The 22,446-nt window shown below is 44.3% G+C and overlaps 1 protein-coding gene across 1 annotated transcript; it reads left to right on the top strand.

Moving 5' to 3' along the window:
* Positions 1-4,779: 4,779 nt before the first annotated feature.
* On the top strand, positions 4,780-21,067 carry mmp23bb (matrix metallopeptidase 23bb). The gene is made up of 8 exons (XM_075474280.1): positions 4,780-5,049; positions 10,650-10,762; positions 14,255-14,394; positions 15,304-15,471; positions 15,661-15,825; positions 19,110-19,220; positions 19,319-19,445; positions 20,521-21,067. The coding sequence occupies exons 1-8, from the start codon at positions 4,981-4,983 to the stop codon at positions 20,711-20,713; spliced, it is 1,086 nt and encodes a 361-aa protein (XP_075330395.1). The 5' UTR covers positions 4,780-4,980; the 3' UTR covers positions 20,714-21,067.
* The last annotated feature ends 1,379 nt before the right edge of the window (positions 21,068-22,446 follow it).

The raw sequence follows: 22,446 nt of genomic DNA, 5'->3' as shown, positions 1-22,446 counted from the left end.
GAAACCTCAGAGCTCCCTTTATCTCAACTAGGAAACATCAGAGCTCCCTTTATCTCATTTAGGAAACATCAGAGCTCCCTTTATCTCATTTAGGAAACATCAGAGCTCCCATTATCTCAACTAGGAAACATCAGAGCTCCCTTTATCTCATTTAGGAAACATCAGAGCTCCCTTTATCTCATCTAGGAAACATCAGAGCTTCCTTTATCTCATCTAGGAAACATCAGAGCTCCCTTTATCTCATTTAGGAAACATCAGAGCTCCCTTTATCTCATCTAGGAAACATCAGAGCTCCCTTTATCTCATCTAGGAACCATCAAAGCTCCCTTTATCTCATCTAGGAACCATCAGAGCTCCCTTTATCTCATCTAGGAACCATCAGAGCTTCCTTTATCTCATCTAGGAAACATCAGAGCTCCCTTTATCTCATCTAGGAACCATCAGAGCTCCCTTTATCTCATCTAGGAACCATCAGAGCTCCCTTTATCTCATCTAGGAACCATCAGAGCTCCCTGTATCTCATCTAGGAAACATCAGAGCTCCCTTTATCTCATTTAGGAAACATCAGAGCTCCCATTATCTCAACTAGGAAACATCAGAGCTCCCTTTATCTCATCTAGGAAACATCAGAGCTCCCTTTATCTCATCTAGGAAACATCAGAGCTCCCTTTATCTCATTTAGGAAACATCAAAGCTCCCTTTATCGCATCTAGGAACCATCAGAGCTCCCTTTATCTCAACTAGGAAACATCAAAGCTCCCTTTATCGCATCTAGGAACCATCAGAGCTCCCTTTATCTCATCTAGGAACCATCAGAGCTTCCTTTATCTCATCTAGGAACCATCAGAGCTCCCTTTATCTCATCTAGGAACCATCAGAGCTTCCTTTATCTCATCTAGGAAACATCAGAGCTCCCTTTATCTCATCTAGGAACCATCAGAGCTCCCTTTATCTCATCTAGGAACCATCAGAGCTCCCTTTATCTCATCTAGGAACCATCAGAGCTCCCTGTATCTCATCTAGGAAACATCAGAGCTCCCTTTATCTCATTTAGGAAACATCAGAGCTCCCATTATCTCAACTAGGAAACATCAGAGCTCCCTTTATCTCATCTAGGAACCATCAGAGCTCCCTTTATCTCATCTAGGAACCATCAGAGCTTCCTTTATCTCATCTAGGAAACATCAGAGCTCCCTTTATCTCATCTAGGAACCATCAGAGCTCCCTTTATCTCATCTAGGAACCATCAGAGCTCCCTTTATCTCATCTAGGAACCATCAGAGCTCCCTGTATCTCATCTAGGAAACATCAGAGCTCCCTTTATCTCATTTAGGAAACATCAGAGCTCCCATTATCTCAACTAGGAAACATCAGAGCTCCCTTTATCTCATCTAGGAACCATCAGAGCTCCCTTTATCTCATCTAGGAAACATCAGAGCTCCCTTTATCTCATTTAGGAAACATCAGAGCTCCCTTTATCTCAACTAGGAAACATCAGAGCTCCCTTTATCTCAACTAGGAAACATCAGAGCTCCCTTTATCTCATCTAGGAAACATCAGAGCTCCCTTTATCTCATTTAGGAAACATCAGAGCTCCCTTTATCTCATTTAGGAAACATCAAAGCTCCCTTTATCGCATCTAGGAACCATCAGAGCTCCCTTTATCTCATTTAGGAAACATCAAAGCTCCCTTTATCGCATCTAGGAACCATCAGAGCTCCCTTTATCTCATCTAGGAACCATCAGAGCTCCCTGTATCTCATCTAGGAAACATCAGAGCTCCCTTTATCTCATTTAGGAAACATCAGAGCTCCCATTATCTCAACTAGGAAACATCAGAGCTCCCTTTATCTCATCTAGGAACCATCAGAGCTCCCTTTATCTCATCTAGGAAACATCAGAGCTCCCTTTATCTCATTTAGGAAACATCAGAGCTCCCTTTATCTCATTTAGGAAACATCAGAGCTCCCTTTATCTCAACTAGGAAACATCAGAGCTCCCTTTATCTCATTTAGGAAACATCAGAGCTCCCATTATCTCAACTAGGAAACATCAGAGCTCCCTTTATCTCATCTAGGAACCATCAGAGCTCCCTTTATCTCATCTAGGAAACATCAGAGCTCCCTTTATCTCATTTAGGAAACATCAGAGCTCCCTTTATCTCATTTAGGAAACATCAGAGCTCCCTTTATCTCAACTAGGAAACATCAGAGCTCCCTTTATCTCATTTAGGAAACATCAGAGCTCCCTTTATCTCATCTAGGAAACATCAGAGCTCCCTTTATCTCATTTAGGAAACATCAGAGCTCCCATTATCTCAACTAGGAAACATCAGAGCTCCCTTTATCTCATTTAGGAAACATCAGAGCTCCCTTTATCTCATTTAGGAAACATCAGAGCTCCCTTTATCTCATCTAGGAAACATCAGAGCTCCCTTTATCTCATTTAGGAAACATCAGAGCTCCCTTTATCTCAACTAGGAAACATCAGAGCTCCCTTTATCTCAACTAGGAAACATCAGAGCTCCCTTTATCTCATCTAGGAAACATCAGAGCTCCCTTTATCTCATTTAGGAAACATCAGAGCTCCCTTTATCTCATTTAGGAAACATCAAAGCTCCCTTTATCGCATCTAGGAAACATCAGAGCTCCCTTTATCTCATCTAGGAAACATCAAAGCTCCCTTTATCGCATCTAGGAACCATCAGAGCTCCCTTTATCTCATCTAGGAACCATCAGAGCTTGGTTTTGAAGGTTTTGGAGGTTTTGGAGGTTTTGGAGGTTTTGGTCCACAACCTGGCCCATCAGAACCTGGCCCATCAGAACCTCGCCCCTCAGAACCTGGCCCCTCAGAACCTGGCCCCTCAGAACCTGGCCCATCAGAACCTGGCCCATCAGAACAGAACTGGGCCCATCAGAACAGAACTGGGCCCATCAGAACTTTGTAGCAGAGTGCTGAAACCTCCAGTCTGACCTGCAGTTTTCGTTGGCCGCCGGTTGCCGGTGACGACCAGCAGCCTGTAGAAACAGCCGGTCCTTTCAGCCGCAGACAGAAGAAGAAGAGTTGTGGGAACCTGCCGGCGGACTGTGTTTGTGTGTGTGCAGACGGACGGATGAATGGACACAGATGTAATTAAATCGTCATCTCTCAGCTCCCTCTGAAAGTCGGCCTCCTCCTCCTGCTGCCAGGGCGACGTGCTGCCGGGGGGCCGGGGGGCCCGGGGGGCCGGGGGGGCCGGGGGCCCGGGGGGCCCCGGGGGCCCCGGGGGCCCTGAGACAGGCACCATGGGAGAGCAGCAGGTGAACAGAACCACTGACAGAACTCAGAACTCAGAGCATTAATCTCTGGGGTTAGAAACATGTGACCACGAGGGTCTGAGGAGGAAAACGCCGCCACAGGAAGAAGGTTTTAAGATGGACGGTGATTTTAAATGTGTGCAGTGAAGTTCAGCTTTTTTTATCTCAGGCAGCTGAGGGGAAGCCCTCCCTCGCACGCACGCACTGACACAGTAATCCAGCCTTCATCACATCTGGGCTGGATTACTGCTGATTACTGCTCTTTATGTTGGAGTCAGCCGGTCCTCCCTCGCACGTCTCCAGTTGGTCCAAAACGCTGCCGCTCGCCTCCTGACTGGAGCACCAGAGGGAGCACATCGCTCAGCCTCCCTCCACTGGCTGCCCGTGCATTTCAGAGTCCATTTTAAGATTCTCTTATTTGTTTTTAAATCTTTAAATGGACTCGCCCCGCCTTACCTCTCTGAGCTGCTCCTGCCCGGGGCCTCAGGTCAGCTGATCAGCTGGAGGTACCGGGGGCCAAACGGAAGCTCAGAGGAGACGGAGCCTTTTCTGCTGCCGGTCCGAAACTGTGGAACGACCTCCCGTTTTATATCAGACAGGCCCCTTCACTGCCCATTAAAACCCGTCTTAAAACCCGTTTTTATTCCCTGGCTCTTAACCCAGCATGAGACTCTGTTTCTGTTATTGTTTTAATGTTTTTATTGTTTTAATGTTGTTGTTGTTTATTGTTGTTTTTAGATTGTTCTTGTGTTTTATGCCTTGTTTTATTTTGTGTTGTACAGCACTTTGTTTCAGCCACGGCTGTGTTAAAAGGCTTTTTAAATAAAGTTGAGTTGAGCAGGGAACAGAGGACACACCATCTCCGGGTCCACCTTGGTCCCATAACGTGTTCTGTTGTTATAAACAGCTTCTCCGGTCGGGTCAGAACCGGTCAGCATGTTCGGCCCAGAGCAGACTCACCTGTGCCGGTGCTGACTCCAGATGTCTGAGTGTAGCAGCACACAGATCCAGATGTGACCCACATCTGGATCTGTGTGCTGCAGCAGAGCCATGAGTGGGCCCGGCGAGGCCCGATAGTTTGGACCCGCAGACAACAGGAGGAAGTCTGTTTAATCTGCAGAGGCCAGAAACAAAACAACAAACAGATAAACAACAAACAGATAAACAAACAAACTGACAGAAAAATAAAACGAACAAACAAAACAGCAAACAATAAACAACAAACAAACAAACAAACAAACAAACAGATAAACAAATGAACTTTAAAAACTTTAATGAAACTTTAACAGAACCAGAACCTTCTCTGTGGACCCTGCGGTCCGAGCAGAGGTCCGTTTCTGTGCGGGTCAGAACCAGAACTGAACGGGTTAAACTCTGTGTAAACGGACACCGCGCACACACCTGACCCCGCCCCCACGGACAGCCCCGCTGAGGCAGCGCGCGCACGGTCCGTGCACTTCAGTTTGTCAGAGCAGCAGCACGAGCCGGTTCGGAGTCTGAGTCCGGATCTGAGTCCGGATCTGAGTCCGGATCTGAGTCCGGATCTGAGTCCGGGGCGCGCTGGGCTTTCATCTCAGTAACCCTGAGAGCCGCGTGCGTAAATCTGCTTGTTCTCTGTGGACGCGCGCGGGCTGATTGATTGACTGGCGAGTCACGCGCCGGATCCGTGAGTCCAGTTCTCGTCATGGACCCCGTTCAGCTGCTGGTGATGATGATGATGGTGATGAAGGGGAGCGGGGCCGCCGGGCCACAGGTCAGTGGGTCCGGTTCTGTTTCAGTCATGAGCACGTGGAGTCTGAGTTTAATGATAAGCTGGGGTCAGAGACAGATCGATACATGTGATTAGACCCAAAAACTGATGAAAAGTTTCAACTTTTCATCAGTTTGATTCAGTAAGTTTTTATTTTATTGATCAATACGTTTTATTAATCAATAAGTTATTAATTAGGTCACTTCCTGACATGTCAGACCTGTTTGTGTCGGGATGAAAAACTGAAGAGTTCAGAGAGCCTGTTATTTATGTTTCTTTCTTTTTGTTTGTTGTTTATCTTTTGTTGTTTTGTTTAAGTTTATTTGTTGTTTATCTTTTGTTGTTTTGTTTAAGTTTATTTGTTGTTTAAGTTTGTTTGTTGTTTATTGTTTGTTATTTTGTTTAATCTTGTTTTGTTATTTCATGTCCATTTGTTTTTTTCAGTTTGTTTGTTGTTAATCGTTTGTTGTGTTATTTTTCTGTCAGTTCGTTCATCTGTTTGTTTGTTGTTTATTATTTTGTGTCAGTTAGTCTGTTGTTTTGTTTAACTTTGTTTGTTTATCGTTTGTTGTTTTGATTAATTTCATTTGTTGTTTATGGTTTGTTGTTTTGTTGTTTTGTTTCAGTTTATTTGTTGTTTATAGTTTGTTGTTTTGTGTCTGTTCGTTTGTTTTTTTGTTTAAGTTGGTTTGTTATTCATAGTTTATTGTTTTGTTTCAGTGTGTTTGTTGTTTTGTTTCTCTTTGTTTCTTTTTGTTTCTTGTTTATCATTTGTTGTTTTGTTTCAGTTTGTTTGTTGTTAATCGTTTGTTTTTTTGTTCATGTTTGTTTTGTTATTTTTCTGTCAGTTCGTTTGTTTATCTGTTTGTTTGTTGTTTTGTGTCGGTTAGTTTGTTGTTTATTGTTTTGTTTAACTTTGTTGTTTATCGTTTGTTTTTGTGTCTGTTCATTTGTTTTTTTGTTTGTTTGTTTGTTATTCATAGTTTATTGTTTTGTTTCAGTGTGTTTGTTGTTTATCATTTGTTGTTTTGTTCCAGTTTGTTTGTGGTTAATCGTTTGTTGTTTTGTTTGTTCGTTTTATTTTTCTGTCTTGTTTATTCTTTTTTGTTTTGTGACTTTGTTTGTTTTTTATTGTTTTGTTTTAGTGTGTTTGTTGTTTCGGTTTGTTGGTTGTTTATCGTTTGTTGTTTTGTTTCAGTTTGTTAGTTGTTTTGTTTGTTCGTTTTATTTTTCTGTCAGTTTGTTTGTTTATCTGTTTGTTGTTTATCGTTTGTTATTTTGTTTCTGGCCTCTGCAGATTAAACAGACTTCCTCGTGTTAAACCTGTCTGCAGGTCCGTTTTTATCGTCTTAAAAACGGTACAGTACCAGCCGGCGTCTAAACGTGCACGTCAGTGCGCACATACTCCAGCCAGGCTGCCAGCTGTTAATGTTCCAGAATCTTCCTTTGTATCTTTGTGGCCCTCCATGTTTGTTTTTGGGCCCCTGGTGCTGGCTGTGTAAGAAGCTGTAATTTAATGCAGTAACACAGACATAAGGAAGCTATTCCTCCAGTCACACCAAAAACACTCCATCTCCCTCTCTATATATATATATAAATGCAGAGTTACTCTATTGATCCCAGAGGGTTAGCATGTAGCTGTAAGCTAGCAGCAGATGCTTTCTCATCAACAGTGATGGACCAAGCCGGAGATGTATGCAGCGTAACTTGTAGTAACAGTAGTAATGCATGTGTCCCGTTAATTACTGCGTTTAAACACTTTGGATATATTAACCTCATTAAACATTTGTACTGGGAGACCTCCATCTTTATCAGAAACATGCCGATAATGTAACGTTAGCACAGCGAGTGAGGAGAGGACCGGTGTTGTGTTGGAAACACACCTTATCCACACATTATGCACATTATTTCTCACTAATTGAGGCGAACTAGTACATTTTTAAATTTTGGAGCCGTATTAGTTTTGCTTTGAGTAGTGTTTTCCCCTAGCCTAGCAAGCCAGACCCGTACAGCAAAAAGCTGTACATGGCCCCGGAGCAAATTCCATTTTTTAGATTTCTAGGCTAGTTTTCTCCTACAACATTCAATTTTGACCTCTTCATTTCAAAAGACTTTGTGGCTTGACAGGGATAACAGAGAGCCTGAGACAAATATTGAAGATAACTCAACATTTATTTTGGGAGTAAAGAGTAGAAACAAAAACAAATGCTAGAAAAGAAATAAAATGGTCACGAAAATAATGCATCCTTGAGCAAAAAAAATGTGTTTTTGCATAATATAATATTTTGAAAATGTGCTGAGCCAGGGGGTGCCTAGCTGAGCCCCTGTTTCTAAACATACAGGCAGGTTAAAAACTGAAAAATCAGCATCTCATTCTGTGTTCGATGGGACTTTGGTGCCTTTTGGAAGGGGGGAAGCCGGAGTACCTGAGAGAACCCACGCATACACAGGGGAAAACCAGCCGGAATTGGAACCTGGAAGTTCAGGCTCTGAAGGTGCTCAAAGGGCTGATCCTGCACTAAAACCTGGACGTCAGAGTGAAATTTAAATTTGAATGTGCACATTATTATAAGCCATTCTGAGAGCTTTGGTAAGAGAGCAGCTTGTAAACACCCAGCAGGGGCGCTGCTGCTCAGAGAGGCGGTGATGACCCAAACCTGATGGAACAACAAACTCTCCACTCTGTGTCCGGAGCTCAGACTCAGCTCACTCAGCTCAGACTCAGCTCACTCAGCTCAGACTCAGCTCAGACTCAGCTCAGACTCAGCTCAGACTCAGCTCAGACTCAGCTCAGACTCAGCTCAACCTGTCGGGTCTCAGAGTTAAGCTTGTTTTGGTCGGATGTGGAGGAACAGCGGAGGCTCAGAGCCGAGTTCACATGTGGGCGGCAGATCCGTGGAGGGGGAGGGGTCATCAGAGCAGGAGCGCCTCAAAGAGAAAAGGAAGAAAAGAGTCCTCACATCTATGGGGAATCAGTGTGCCGCCACATCTGTCTGCAACTCCACCGAAACACTTTTCACAAAGGGAAACGTTTCTGTTTGTCCTGAGCTTAGACTGACATAAACTAACATTCCCAGAACATTCTCACAGGGTTCTGCTGTCGCACAACGTTCAGAGTATATAATATTATTATATATATAATATAACTGTAAGAGAATGTTTGGATAATGTTCCTCAGAGGTCAACAGATACAGCACACATGGTCGAATTCAATGTAAAGGAATGTTCTGTAAACGTGTCCTGCTCCATGTTTCTCTCTTAGTCTCTGTTCTGTGTTCCCGTTTGGTGTTTTCTTTCAGCTTTATTCCTTAGATTCTGCTTTAGTTTTCAGTTAGTTATTCTGTTAGCTTCTGTTGGATTCTTGTTTCTTTTTTTTAATTCAAGTTTTTTTTTATTGAACTTTTCTTAGGCTTGGTACATGGCAAATTAAACATGTTTCTTTATACAGGAACAAGTAGTATATGAGTAAGAATTCATTCTAATAACCGACTTCGCACATATTTGTCTCAAAAATAGGCAGCTGACACAAAGACAAGGTGAGTACATAATGATATCTGACTGCTGAGGCATACAGGATTACAGGATCCCACTCGGGGAAAGCACAACAAAACAAGAAAACCAGAGTCCTAGTGGTGGTCATTATTTACCTTTATATAGTTCCAAAACCTGCCCCAGGGGGTCACCCCCTCCTCCCCATCACCACTCAATCTACTAAGCATACATTCATAGGATGCAGTTTCAGTCATTGCACACACCCATTCTTTCACATCTGGAATTTCTGATGCCTTCCAATGTCTTAAGATGACTCGACGAGCTGTTTTTGGACCCACTGAGATTACAGAAAAATGACATTTGGTTATACTGGGTAATTGAGACTCGTCCCCCAGTTGACAGAGCTCTGGACTGAGGGGAATCTCTGCTCCAAGCCACTTACTTACAATATTTCGAATTTGAGTCCAGAAAGGTCTAATCTTGTGTATATTTAAAATATAAATATTGTGTAAGTTTACCCCTCGCCTCTCTCACATATTTACCACAATCAGCCACAGTTACTGCCCATCTATCACAATCAATCTCTCCACCAAATCATCTTTAACTGGTCATAGATTCTTGTTTCTTGTCTTTAGCCCTAGATGTCCTTAGGTGTCTCGGTCTTGTCCTCTGGTCTCAGTCACACCAGTCTCCAGTCAATCATCACAATAAACAGTCACTTTCTCATCTGTTCCCAACACTATACACAAGGCCGGTATACATGGCAACATGACCTAGTATTAAGAAGCTTAGCTGCAGGTATTGAAGATAAACAAAGGCAGGTAACCTTAGGAGGGTCTAAGGTGAAGAGGGTGGCAATTCAGTTTGTTCAAGAGGGGGAGAAAGTTAAAAAGACGATAAGGAGGAAAGGCAGCTTGGAGGATGCTTGTGATTGGGAGATGCAGGTAGATTTAGGAAATAAGCTTGTTGTTCCCCAGGAGATAGCCTCTACAAATCTAAGGCCTGATATAGTTTTGTGTTCTAGGAGTAGAATGAGAGTCTGTTTCATAGAGCTGACTGTTCCTTAGGAGGAATCAGTAGCAGAAGCATATGAAAGGAAAAAGCTTAGATATGTGGAGTTGGGGGCAGAAGCAGAGCAGCGAGGATGGAAAGTTAGAATCTGTCCAGTGGAAGTAGGATGTAGAGGATTTGTAGCAAAGTCTGTTGTCTCATTGTTGAGGGAGCTAGGTGTAAGTGGACAGAGTGTGAGGAAAATAGTGAAGGAAGTGTCAGATGAGGCAGTAAAGTCCAGTCAGTGGATTTGGATTAGAAGAAGCAAAAGCAGCTGGGGGCCCAGCAGGGGGAGCACTTAGGGTAAACAGACTTTTTGAAGAAGCTAAGAAGAAGTTCAGGATATTTAAATGGAGGGTGTTGCCCATGTGAGCCTTTTGAAACCAGGCGGCCATTTTAGGTGAGTTGGCCTGTAACCCGAACCAGGGTTTGAATCCCCTACCTGCTCTGACTGGTGTGCAGTTGGTGAGAAGGAGGTTCCCACCTAATGACCCCAATGACATGTTGGTCAGCACTGCTCACTGATCTGTATTATAGGGAATTATTCACTGAGTCTGGTCCATTTTTTCTTTAGCACAAGTTTCTTGTGTTTACCTTAAATATGCTCCTTTGTTAATCTCAGTCTTTGTCACATCCTTGTTGTTACTTTCATCATTGATCTCCTCGCTGTTAATTATTCTTTTGTTTTCCAACTTTAGCTCATGGTTTCCCAGCTCAGCCGCGCTTTTGGTTCCTTATTCAAACTTCAGTGCCATATTCTTTTGGTCTCCAGACTGCTGTTGGGTCCTCCATAATCCTTCCGCCACCGGCGGCAACCATAACAAAAGTTTCCCCAAACAGCAGGAGAACCAAAACATGCATCTAAAAGCTAATGTTGTATTTACAACTCTGCAGAAGAAAGTGAAACCAAACCTTCTGTTGTCACATGAATCGATCATACCTGATCCCGCTCTGAACTGAAACAGATTCTAACACCAGTCGGTTGCAGCAGCACCTGGTGGACGTCAGAGGGACTGCATCTCTGCCAGCATTTGTTATTGATCCTGTTTTTTTTTTTTCAGGCAAGTGTCAGCAGCAGGGTGATGGAGGCGTTCGCTGACAGAGGAACACGGATTAAACGCTACGCCGTCAACCCTCTGGGACAGAAGTGGACTCACCACAACATCACATACAGGTAGACGAGCTCAAAGATCCAGAGCACGTGATGAAGAACTACGTTAGCCTAAAGCTGGAAGACGATAATCTGAAAAATCATTCTCTGTAAAGCTCAGTAAAGCTTCTTAAACTGTTTATGTTCTGGTGTGACAATGTCAGTGAAGAGATTTATTTCTATAATGTTTCTATCTGAAGAGTTCTGAAGAGAGCAGCTGGTTTAACTGGTTTAAAGTGTGTGCCGATGATCAGAGTCTCATCTGCATAGAAGCTGATATTTACTGTAACTCCTGTGGAATTAAAACAAGCAGAGGTCCTCACGCTGAGCCTTGTGGTGCACCTCAGGAGTGAAGCTGCTCTGGTTCTGCTTTAAAGGATCCGACGAAGGACACAGAAACTGACTCCTCTTCTTCGTCACTTTGAGCTTCATCTCCACCTGCAGAGATGATGTCATCAGAACCTCCAACATAGAAGAAGAAGCCGTCTTCAGCTGAACAAACTGCTGTGTCACTGGCTGTGTTCGAAACCGCATACTACTCATACTACTCCCACTACTCCCACTACTCCTACTAACTTTAACTTTTTTAAGTTCCCGGATGCATACTAGATTCTCCTAAATGTTGGGTATGCATCATGAGGTTACTACTCATACTCAAACTACCCAAGATGCAACGTAACGTGACGTCGCCGATTGTCGTTTCCTGTCAAAACGGCAGTTTCAAGCTAGCTACAACGAGGGTAGGTTCACTTCCTGTTTTCAAAACAAAAGCACCAATTGTATGGTAACGGCTTTCCCTATGATAAAAGGCAACGGGTATTTTATTTTGTGAAAATAACCGGAAGTGCGTTGCTCACTGCGGCTAGCTTTAGTAGCGCCGAATTCGTGGGAACAAAATTGTAAACAGCCGGTATTTTGTCAGGTTTTCAACACGTTGGGGATCTAAACGACTACTTTCTCTCCTAAAAATGTTTCAAATGTTGCTAAAGTTTACAGAGTTTAGAGCTTAAGGGAAATCAGCTTCAGGCCGGCTGATTTCGGCTCGGGCAGGAGCGAAATGCATTGTGTGTAAACACTCTGCATACTGTCTGATCGATGAGTATGTAGTATGTAGTATGCAGTATGCAGTATGCAGTATGTAGTATGTAGTATGTAGTATGTAGTATGCAGTATGCAGTATGCGGTATGCAGTATGTGGTATCTAGTATGTGGTATGTGGTATGTAGTATGTAGTATGTAGTATGCAGTATGTGGTATGCGGTATGTAGTATGCAGTATGCAGTATGTAGTATGTGGTATGCGGTATGTAGTATGTAGTATGTAATATGTAGTATGCCGTATGTAGTATGTGGTATGCGGTATGTAGTATGTAGTATGCAGTATGCAGTATGTAGTATGTAGTATGTGGTATGTAGTATGCAGTATGCAGTATGCAGTATGTGGTATCTAGTATATAGTATGTAGTATGTGGTATGTAGTATGTAGTATGTAGTATGTGGTATGCGGTATGTAGTATGCAGTATGCAGTATGTAGTATGTGGTATGCGGTATGTAGTATGTAGTATGTAATATGTAGTATGCCGTATGTAGTATGTGGTATGCGGTATGTAGTATGTAGTATGTGGTATGTGGTATGTAGTATGTAGTATGTGGTATGTAGTATGTAGTATGTGTATGTAGTATGCAGTATGTGGTATGTAGTATGTAGTATGTGGTATGTAGTATGTAGTATGTGTATGTAGTATGTAGTATGTGGTATGTAGTATGTAGTATGTGTATGTAGTATGCAGTATGTGGTATGTAGTATGTAGTATGTGGTATGTAATATGTAGTATGTAGTATGCAGTATGTGGTATGTAGTATGTAGTATGTAGTATGTGGTATGCGGTATGTAGTATGTAGTATGTGGTATGCGGTATGTAGTATGCAGTATGTAGTATGTGGTATGCGGTATGTAGTATGTAGTATGTAGTATGTAGTATGTAGTATGCAGTATGCAGTATGTAGTATGTGGTATGCGGTATGTAGTATGCAGTATGCAGTATGTAGTATGTAGTATGTGGTATGCGGTATGTAGTATGTAGTATGTAATATGTAGTATGCCGTATGTAGTATGTGGTATGTGGTATGTAGTATGTAGTATGTAATATGTAGTATGCAGTATGTAGTATGCAGATTGTAGCATGTGGTATGCGGTATGTAGTATGTGGTATGTGGTATGTAGTATGTAGTATGTGGTATGTAGTATGTGGTATGTAGTATGTAGTATGTGTATGTAGTATGCAGTATGTGGTATGTAGTATGTAGTATGTGGTATGTAATATGTAGTATGTAGTATGTAGTATGTGGTATGTGGTATGTAGTATGTGGTATGTAGTATGTAGTATGTGGTATGTAGTATGTGGTATGTAGTATGTAGTATGTGTATGTAGTATGCAGTATGTGGTATGTAGTATGTAGTATGTGGTATGTAATATGTAATATGTAGTATGTAGTATGCAGTATGTGGTATGTGGTATGTAGTATGTGGTATGTAGTATGTAGTATGTAGTATGTGGTATGTAGTATGTAGTATGTGGATTCGAACACAGCCCACGTGTTACTGAACAAACTGCTGTGTCACTGTGTCCGAGTCAGGTGTGGAACAGTGATGCAACACTGACACCTTCAGGTCAAAGTGGGAACTACTCTGTGGGTTAGGGTGAATGATGTGTCTCTGTGACAGGCTGCTGGGAACAAAGTGCCTAAAGATCCAGTTTAAAACGGCTTCTTTGCTAAGTTGGACACAACACTGGTTCATCCCTTGAGTTAGGAGCCTTTTTCCTGCCTGAATGGTTCACAGCTCAGAGTTTAGTGGCTGAACAAAGAAAAAACACATTCCTCTGAAGATGCTCAGGTACAAGGACTGGACTGAAGATGAGGGAAGAAGCAGAAAATGTCCAAAGAGAAACTCTGAGAGCTTCAGGAAGCTGCAGAACTGCTGATCAGGACACTTTGAAGGTTAAAAGATTCACCGGGTTTCTGTCACTACTTTTCCTTTTAATTTAGAATAGATGAATAAGAAAATGTGAATTTTAGCTGTAAAGCTCCTGCTGAACACTTGATGGGTTTCGGTTCCTTTGGTTCTCATATTCTGTGTCTTGGTTTACTTTGAATTATGATTCTATGTTTTAGTTAACATACATTTACTTCACAAATGCCTCTAATGTGTCTGAAATTCGTCAGATTGTACTTGATAACTTTATTATGGTTTTAGTCCAAGCATTACATCAAAGTATTGAACTATTTCAGTCTCACTATCTTTAATGAAAAAAACTGGCTGACTCTTTGGTTTTGGAGGAAAATGAAAACCTTTTATTTTGCTTACGTGAAGATGAAAGCATGACTGTTCGAGCAGCTCTGTGGTCAGTGAGTCAGTCTCTGAGTTTCTGCATGTGTATATAAACCAGTGTCATCAGCATACAGATCTGTACCTCCAACCACCATAAACATGCTCCCACTTTATCTTCCTCTCAGGATCATCAAGTTTCCCAACACTCTGAATGTGGAGGACACCAGGAAGGCCATCAGCATCGCCTTCAACAAGTGGAGTGACGTGTCGCCGCTGACTTTCACAGAGGTTACCGACGGCAACGCCACCGCTGACATCACAATTGGTATGTTACGCAATACGAGAGGAAAGAGTCGGCTGTTAAAAACTGTGAAAACGCTGTTGTTTTTTTTTTTAAATTTGCAAATTTTTATTGCGTTTTTGTTTTCCATACAGGTGAACAACCACAATTCCACATTTTTCACAATATCCTTCCAGTATTCAACAAACTATTGTGTCGACATTCTGTATTATAACCTTTCTTTCCTTTATGTACTTCAACCTGCCCTAACACTTTCAATACCCGGCATTTACTGTTCCTTCTTCTCATTTAAATTTACCTGCAAATGAACTATATACAATCTGTAGCTATGTAAGGGTTCCTCCTGTCCCCAGGGTTTTATTCAACAAAATCTGACCTCAATGGTGAAACAAAGTCCAACCAATTTTTCCAGTAATTCTTAAATTTGCCCGATTCTAATCTGATGGAAAATGTCAACCTTTCCATCATATAAATATTGTGCATTACGTCAACCCGATCTTCCCTTTTAGGCTCCATCTTCATCCATTTCCTAGTAATGGCTTTTTTTGCTAGCCACCATCATGATCCCAAACATATATTTATCAGCTGATCTTGACAACCGAAAACACAGTTTTATCTCCTTTAATGAAGAACAAAGAACATGTTTTACTGCTTCAGATAACCTGGGAGAGTTTATAGGTGACCATGGTGTTCCATGTGGACCTGTGGTTTGGAAGGATCTGTTTTTGTCTGGTCATGTTTGCTCCACTCACCTGAGTCCACAAAGCAAAAAGTTTCAGATATTTACAAATTTCCACCAGAGAAACTGTCTTAAAAACCGTTAAAGTCACACTTTGGTCACCCTTTAGGACTCTCACCAGTGTTGATCCTTTAATTGTTGTTGAGTTGAACTTTTAGTGGAATGATAGCAGGTGACTGGGATGTGTGTCCTAGGTTTCTACACCTTTAACCACACTGATTGCTGGTGGTCTCCCCTCCATCCATGTTTCGATGGGCTCAATGGCGAGCTGGCTCACGCCTTCCTGCCGCCAAGAGGTGAAATCCACTTTGACAACCACGAGTTTTGGATCCTCGGGAAGTCCAGGTTCAGCTGGAAACAAGGTAAATGCCCTGCAGTAAATGTAATACAAGGGGCAGAAAAACTGCTCAAATGAAAGCAGGGAGGTTTACATCCATCCAAAAGATGTGTTCCATGTTGAGCACCAGGGGGCAGCGTCTGCAATTCAGATAGAATCAAGGTACGAACGTAAACATATGTGGAAACAAGTGTCTGTGGTTCTGGTTCTGCAGGAGTCTGGCTAAATGATCTGGTCCAGGTGGCGGCTCATGAGATTGGTCACGCTCTGGGTCTGTGGCACTCCAGAGACCCCCAAGCTTTGATGCATCCAAACGCCACCTACACCGGCCAGAGGAACATTGCCCAGGATGATGTCTGGGGCATCCAGAGACTCTACGGTGACAATCTACCCCCTACAGACCCTACAGACCCTACAGATCCTACAGACACTACAGATCCTACAGATCCAGCAGACCCTACAGACCCAGCAGACCCTACAGACCCAGCAGACCCTACAGACCCAGCAGACCCAACAGACCCTACAGATCCTACAGATCCTACAGACACTACAGATCCTACAGATCCAGCAGACCCTACAGACCCTACAGACCCAACAGACCCTACAGACCCTACAGACCCAACAGACCCAACAGACCCTACAGACTCAACAGACCCAACAGACCGAGCAGACCCTACAGACCCAACAGACCCAACAGACCCTACAGACTCAACAGACCCAACAGACCGAGCAGACCCTACAGACCCAACAGACTCAACAGACCCAACAGACCGAGCAGACCCGACAGACCCAACAGACCCTACAGACCCAACAGACCGAGCAGACCCGACAGACCCAACAGACCCAACAGACCCTACAGACCCAACAGACCCTACAGACCCTACAGACCCTACAGACCCAACAGACCCTACAGACCCAACAGACCCTACAGACCCAACAGACTCAACAGACCCTACAGACCCAACAGACCGAGCAGACCCGACAGACCCAACAGACCCTACAGACCCTACAGACCCTACAGACCCAACAGACCCAACAGACCCTACAGACCCTACAGACCCAACAGACCCAACAGACCCTACAGACCCTACAGACCCAACAGACCCAACAGACCCTACAGACCCTACAGACCCTACAGACCCTACAGACCCAACAGACCCAACAGACCCTACAGACCCAGCAGACCCTACAGACCCAGCAGACCCTACAGACCCAACAGACCCTACAGACCCTACAGATCCTACAGACCCTACAGACCCAACAGACCCAACAGACCCTACAGACCCTACAGACCCTACAGACCCAACAGACCCCACAGACCCCACAGACCCAACAGACCCAACAGACCCAACAGACCCTACAGACCCAACAGACCGAGCAGACCCAACAGACCCTACAGACCCTACAGACCCTACAGACCCAACAGACCCTACAGACCCTACAGACCCAACAGACTCTACAGACCCTACAGACCCAACAGACCGAGCAGACCCTACAGACCCTACAGACCCTACAGACCCAACAGACCCTACAGACCCTACAGACCCAACAGACCCTACAGACCCTACAGACCCTACAGACCCTACAGACCCAACAGACCCTACAGACCCTACAGACCCAACAGACCCAACAGACCCTACAGACCCTACAGACCCAACAGACCCTACAGACCCTACAGATCCTACAGATCCTACAGACCCAACAGACCCTACAGACCCAACAGACCCAACAGACCCAACAGACCCTACAGATCCTACAGATCCTACAGACCCAACAGACCCAACAGACCCTACAGACCCTACAGACCCAACAGACCCAACAGACCCTACAGATCCTACAGATCCTACAGACCCAACAGACCCAACAGACCCTACAGACCCAACAGACCCTACAGACCCTACAGATCCTACAGATCCTACAGACCCAACAGACCCTACAGACCCAACAGACCCAACAGACCCTACAGACCCTACAGACCCTACAGACCCAACAGACCCTACAGACCCTACAGACCCAACAGACCCAACAGACCCTACAGACCCTACAGACCCAACAGACCCAACAGACCCTACAGACCCTACAGACCCTACAGACCCAACAGACCCAACAGACCCTACAGACCCTACAGACCCTACAGACCCAACAGACCCAACAGACCCTACAGACCCTACAGACCCAACAGACCCAACAGACCCTACAGACCCTACAGACCCAACAGACCCAACAGACCCTACAGACCCTACAGACCCAACAGACCCTACAGACCCAACAGACCCAACAGACCCAACAGATCCTACAGACCCTACAGACCCTACAGACCCAACAGACCCAACAGACCCTACAGACCCAACAGACCCTACAGACCCAACAGACCCAACAGACCCTACAGACCCAACAGACCCAACAGACCCTACAGACCCTACAGACCCAACTGATCCTACAGACCCTACAGACCCTACAGACCCAACAGACCCCACAGACCCTACAGACCCTACAGACCCAACAGACCCAACAGACCCAACAGACCCTACAGACCCAACAGATCCTACAGACCCTACAGACCCAACAGACCCAACAGACCCTACAGATCCTACAGACCCAACAGACCCTACAGACCCTACAGATCCTACAGACCCAACAGACCCTACAGACCCTACAGATCCTACAGACCCAACAGACCCTACAGACCCTACAGATCCTACAGACCCAACAGACCCTACAGACCCTACAGATCCTACAGACCCAACAGATCCTACAGACCCTACAGACCCAACAGACCCAACAGACCCTACAGATCCTACAGACCCAACAGACCCTACAGACCCTACAGACCCAACAGACCCTACAGACCCTACAGATCCTACAGACCCAACAGATCCTACAGACCCTACAGACCCAACAGACCCAACAGACCCTACAGATCCTACAGACCCAACAGACCCTACAGACCCAACAGACCCAACAGACCCTACAGACCCTACAGACCCAACAGACCCAACAGACCCTACAGATCCTACAGACCCAACAGACCCTACAGACCCAACAGACCCTACAGACCCTACAGACCCAACAGACCCTACAGACCCAACAGACCCTACAGACCCAACAGACCCCACAGACCCTACAGACCCTACAGACCCTACAGACCCAACAGACCCTACAGATCCAACAGACCCAACAGACTCTACAGACCCTACAGACCCTACAGACCCTACAGACCCAACAGACCCTACAGACCCTACAGACCCTACAGACCCAACAGACCCTACAGACCCAACAGACCCTACAGACCCTACAGACCCTACAGACCCAACAGACTCTACAGACCCAGCAGACCCTACAGACCCAACAGACCCTACAGACCCTACAGACCCTACAGACCCAACAGACCCAACAGACCCAACAGACCCTACAGACCCAACAGACCCTACAGACCCTACAGACCCAACAGACCCTACAGACCCAACAGACCCAACAGACCCTACAGACCCTACAGACCCAACAGACCCAACAGACCCAACAGACCGAGCAGACCCTACAGACCCAGGCAGACACTAACAGACCCCAATAGACCCCAATAGACCCAAACAGAGCTCAGACCTCATGCTTCTGTCCAATATTAGATCCAGTTCTTGTACTTACTCGCTGGTTGTGCGTTTGCAGGCTGTCTGGATAAGAAGCGAGTCTGTGATCCATGGGCTCGACTCGGCTTCTGTGAGCGGAGGAAGACCTTCATGAGGAAGAACTGTCCTCAGCGCTGTGACCTCTGTTACGGTGAGTTTGGACCTCTGGGTTCTGATCATTGAATCCACTTTGTCTGGCAGAACTCTGGTATGAAACTCCTCTCCGTCTGGATCTCGTCCCCCCTGCAGAGCCCCTGGAGGTGGTTGCCACGCCAACGTCGCCTCCAGCCAATGTAAAGATCAAGATGGTTCCCCGGGGGAAGGTGGTGGGTTTCCGCTGTGGAACCAAAAGTCTGCGCTCTCCGCCGAAAGTCAGGTCAGCTGATCCATTGGGTCCAGCACTGAGACAGGGCTGCTGATCAGTTCTTACATGGTGACATGGTGCGACTGTGGAATAGACTCATCCACATGTCTGACAACAGACTTGTCAAACAAATTTTTTTGTGGAACTTTTCAAAAAATAGTCGTTGGACAAAGGAACTTTCCAGTATATTTCATGAAGTAGGTCTCCAATACATATGTAGAAATAAATGATCCTGTAGTGTTAAACAAATTAAGATAATATTATTTGAAAATTATAAACAAAATTGGGCAGAAGAAATTCTGTACAAACCTAAACTTAGAATGTATTGTTTGATAAAGTCTGTCTACCATCCAGAGCACTGTGTCCCCCTGAACCTTAGCAGAGCGCAGAGCTCTGTTTGGGCCCAGTTGAGAACTCTGGCGGTTGAAACTGGACGTTTCCATGCAATCCCAGAGGAGAACAGGAAGTGTCCCCTGTGTGACTTAAATGAGGTGGAAAATGAGATGCATTTTGTGTTTTACTGTCCTTTTTACCATGTATTTAGACTTAAGCTCTTCCTTAAATTGACCTTGGAATGTCATGATTTGTTTTCTATGTCCGATGAGTGCAGACTTACATATCTGTTTAGCGAAAAAGTGTTTTATTTAGCCCAATATGTGTTGGAAGCTCAACAACTTTATGTCTGAGTGGGGTTGTTGTCTACTGAGGACCGTATATGTTGGCTTAGCAATTATGGAGATGATCTTTTGACTGTTGCTTTTTATTACTTATGGTGTGTCTTGTAAGCCCATGCGGGCCCGGCACCTTTTTGGTGTATGACACCGTTTAACAAAATAAACAAAACAAACAAACAAACTTACAAACATTAAACAGGAGGTTTGACTTCAGATATGAATACAAATGTAAAATGGGTCTGAAAAGGTTCAGAACTTCCAGAAAGACACCTCTGGCCTTTTCACTTATTTCACAGATGGCATCCGGAACTCTTAACAAATGAACCCTGTTTTTTCTGATGTGTGGAAGCTTTCAGTCTGACATCCGTAAACCGGACAGACATAAAACAGCGTTTTCTCCCCCGTTTACGCAGCTGGTACAAAGACGGCGAGCAGATCCTGACCTCCGTCCCCGGCTACATCGTGATGAAGGACAGAGACCTCCGCATCATCGCCAACGAGTTCAACGAGGGCGTTTACACCTGTCGCGTCCATCGGCGGGGCAGCATCGTGTCCGCCAACTCCTGGGCCATCCGGCTGAAACCAGAGCAGCCGTCCAACAGCTGAGTCCATCTGCAGGGACCGAGGACGGGTCGGGTCGACCCAACAGAACAATCTGATCTGGGCAGAGCCTCAGACCATCAATGGTCTATGAGTTATGTCTTCATTTAGTCTCTGCTGGGACACAAACAGACTGACGTTCAGTGGCACCAACAGGTCCCAGGAACCATCACACTGGAAAAAATGCCCCTTCAAAAATTAGTAAAAAAACAACAAAAAAAAGACGTTTTTGCTTGAAATAAGCCAAAAAATCTGCCAATGGAACTAGTGAAAATCGGCTTGTCAAGATTTCTTGAAATAAGATGTGATATTTGGGACTTTTGAGATAAAAGTGATCTTGAAATTAACTTAAAAACCTCTTCAAATGAAAAAAAATGCTTGTTTCATATGAAATATGACTCAAAACAATTTGTTTTCAAGACTTTTTTACTTAACAAGATATTCCAGATGTATTGTATTAAAACAAGTCCCTATATCTGGCTGAAATGGTGCTTGTTAGGCAGTTGTGTCTGATATTAAGTGTAATGAGATACTCAATGAGACAAATATACTTGGTAAGATTTAGATTTTTTCCAGTGCAGAGGTCTGATCATCTGCCCATAACCCTACAGAAGCTCCTGCAGATGAAGGATTCTGAGCACAATGTTTCACATCCTCACTGTAATAAATAATGTCAGGTTCCTTCATAAGATTCAAGATTCAAAGGTTTATTGTCATATGTGCAGTTAGAAACGTGTTTCCCTGTACAATGAAATTCTTTGCTTTGCTGCCGCACTGGATGTCCAAATATAATAAAAGATTAGATAAAATAAGCATGCAACAACAATATTATAACAGGGTATTCTTAAATAAAATAGAAATAAAAATATAGAATCTGTTAAAGGCGGGGTAGGGGATCTTTTTCTGGAGCATCTTTTTACATTTTGCTTGAAATACTCTTCACACCCCCATTGCAACCAATTAATTAAAAGTTTTGACACAAATATGAAAAGTTTTAGTGGCCTCTAGAACGTACAATCTAGGAAAAACAGTATCCAATCATTGTGAACGGACCGTTCACAATGATTGGATTCTGATGCCGTCTATCAAACTGCAATCTGCTCCTCCCTCCCCCTCCTTCCCCCTGTGCACATACCCTGCTCCGTGAACGAATTACGCCCAGAAGCTTGGCAGAAAGCTAAACTAGAGCCAGCTTGGCTAGCACCTAGCATTATTAAACGTATAGTTATCATATACTAAATACTAAATACGGCAACGATCGATGCTTGCTGTCAGAACAGCGCTCGTGCACCTTCGTGCTCGTGCGCGTTCATGTACTCTAGAGGCGTGCCTTCGGGGGGAAAGTGAAGAAAAGGGTTGGGACTTTTTACCGGTGTGTTTTCAAAATGCAGCTTCGCTGGACTCAGAATCCAGGATCTCCTACCCTACCTTTAAACACGCCTTTTTGATGCCACAAAACCTCAAACATAAGATCATGTTCTCATGAACTGCGATGATGCAACGACCTCCTAAAGTCGCCACATCCCGCTCGTCCTGAACATCCGTCAGTATGGTCACGCCACCGTAGTACCGTAAATGTCAGGTCCTAGGAATCCTACCCGAGGTCAGGTCACATCCTCATAAACTCCATTACAGTTTTAATCTGTTCCAGGAAAACAGGAGCTGAAAATAATTCTGGGGAAGAAAGCCCTGAAGGAGGTTTCTTGGGGGGAGGTAGAACCTTTGAGAACACCCTTTGG

Source organism: Odontesthes bonariensis, chromosome 9 (assembly GCF_027942865.1).
Source record: "Odontesthes bonariensis isolate fOdoBon6 chromosome 9, fOdoBon6.hap1, whole genome shotgun sequence".
NCBI lineage: Eukaryota > Metazoa > Chordata > Actinopteri > Atheriniformes > Atherinopsidae > Odontesthes > Odontesthes bonariensis.
The sequence above is the reverse complement of the archived record's forward strand: the minus strand, read 5'-3'. Positions and strand labels throughout refer to the sequence as shown.

What these genes read in the sequence shown, in the direction of transcription:
- mmp23bb (XM_075474280.1), top strand. Translation starts at nt 4,981, where the DNA reads ATGGACCCCGTTCAGCTGCTGGTGATGATGATGATGGTGATGAAGGGG. An exon ending in CAGGTTCAGCTGGAAACAAG is followed by an intron (nt 15,472 to 15,660) that starts GTAAATGCCCTG and finishes CTGGTTCTGCAG; the next exon opens with GAGTCTGGCTAAATGATCTG. An exon ending in CGCTCTCCGCCGAAAGTCAG is followed by an intron (nt 19,446 to 20,520) that starts GTCAGCTGATCC and finishes CCGTTTACGCAG; the next exon opens with CTGGTACAAAGACGGCGAGC.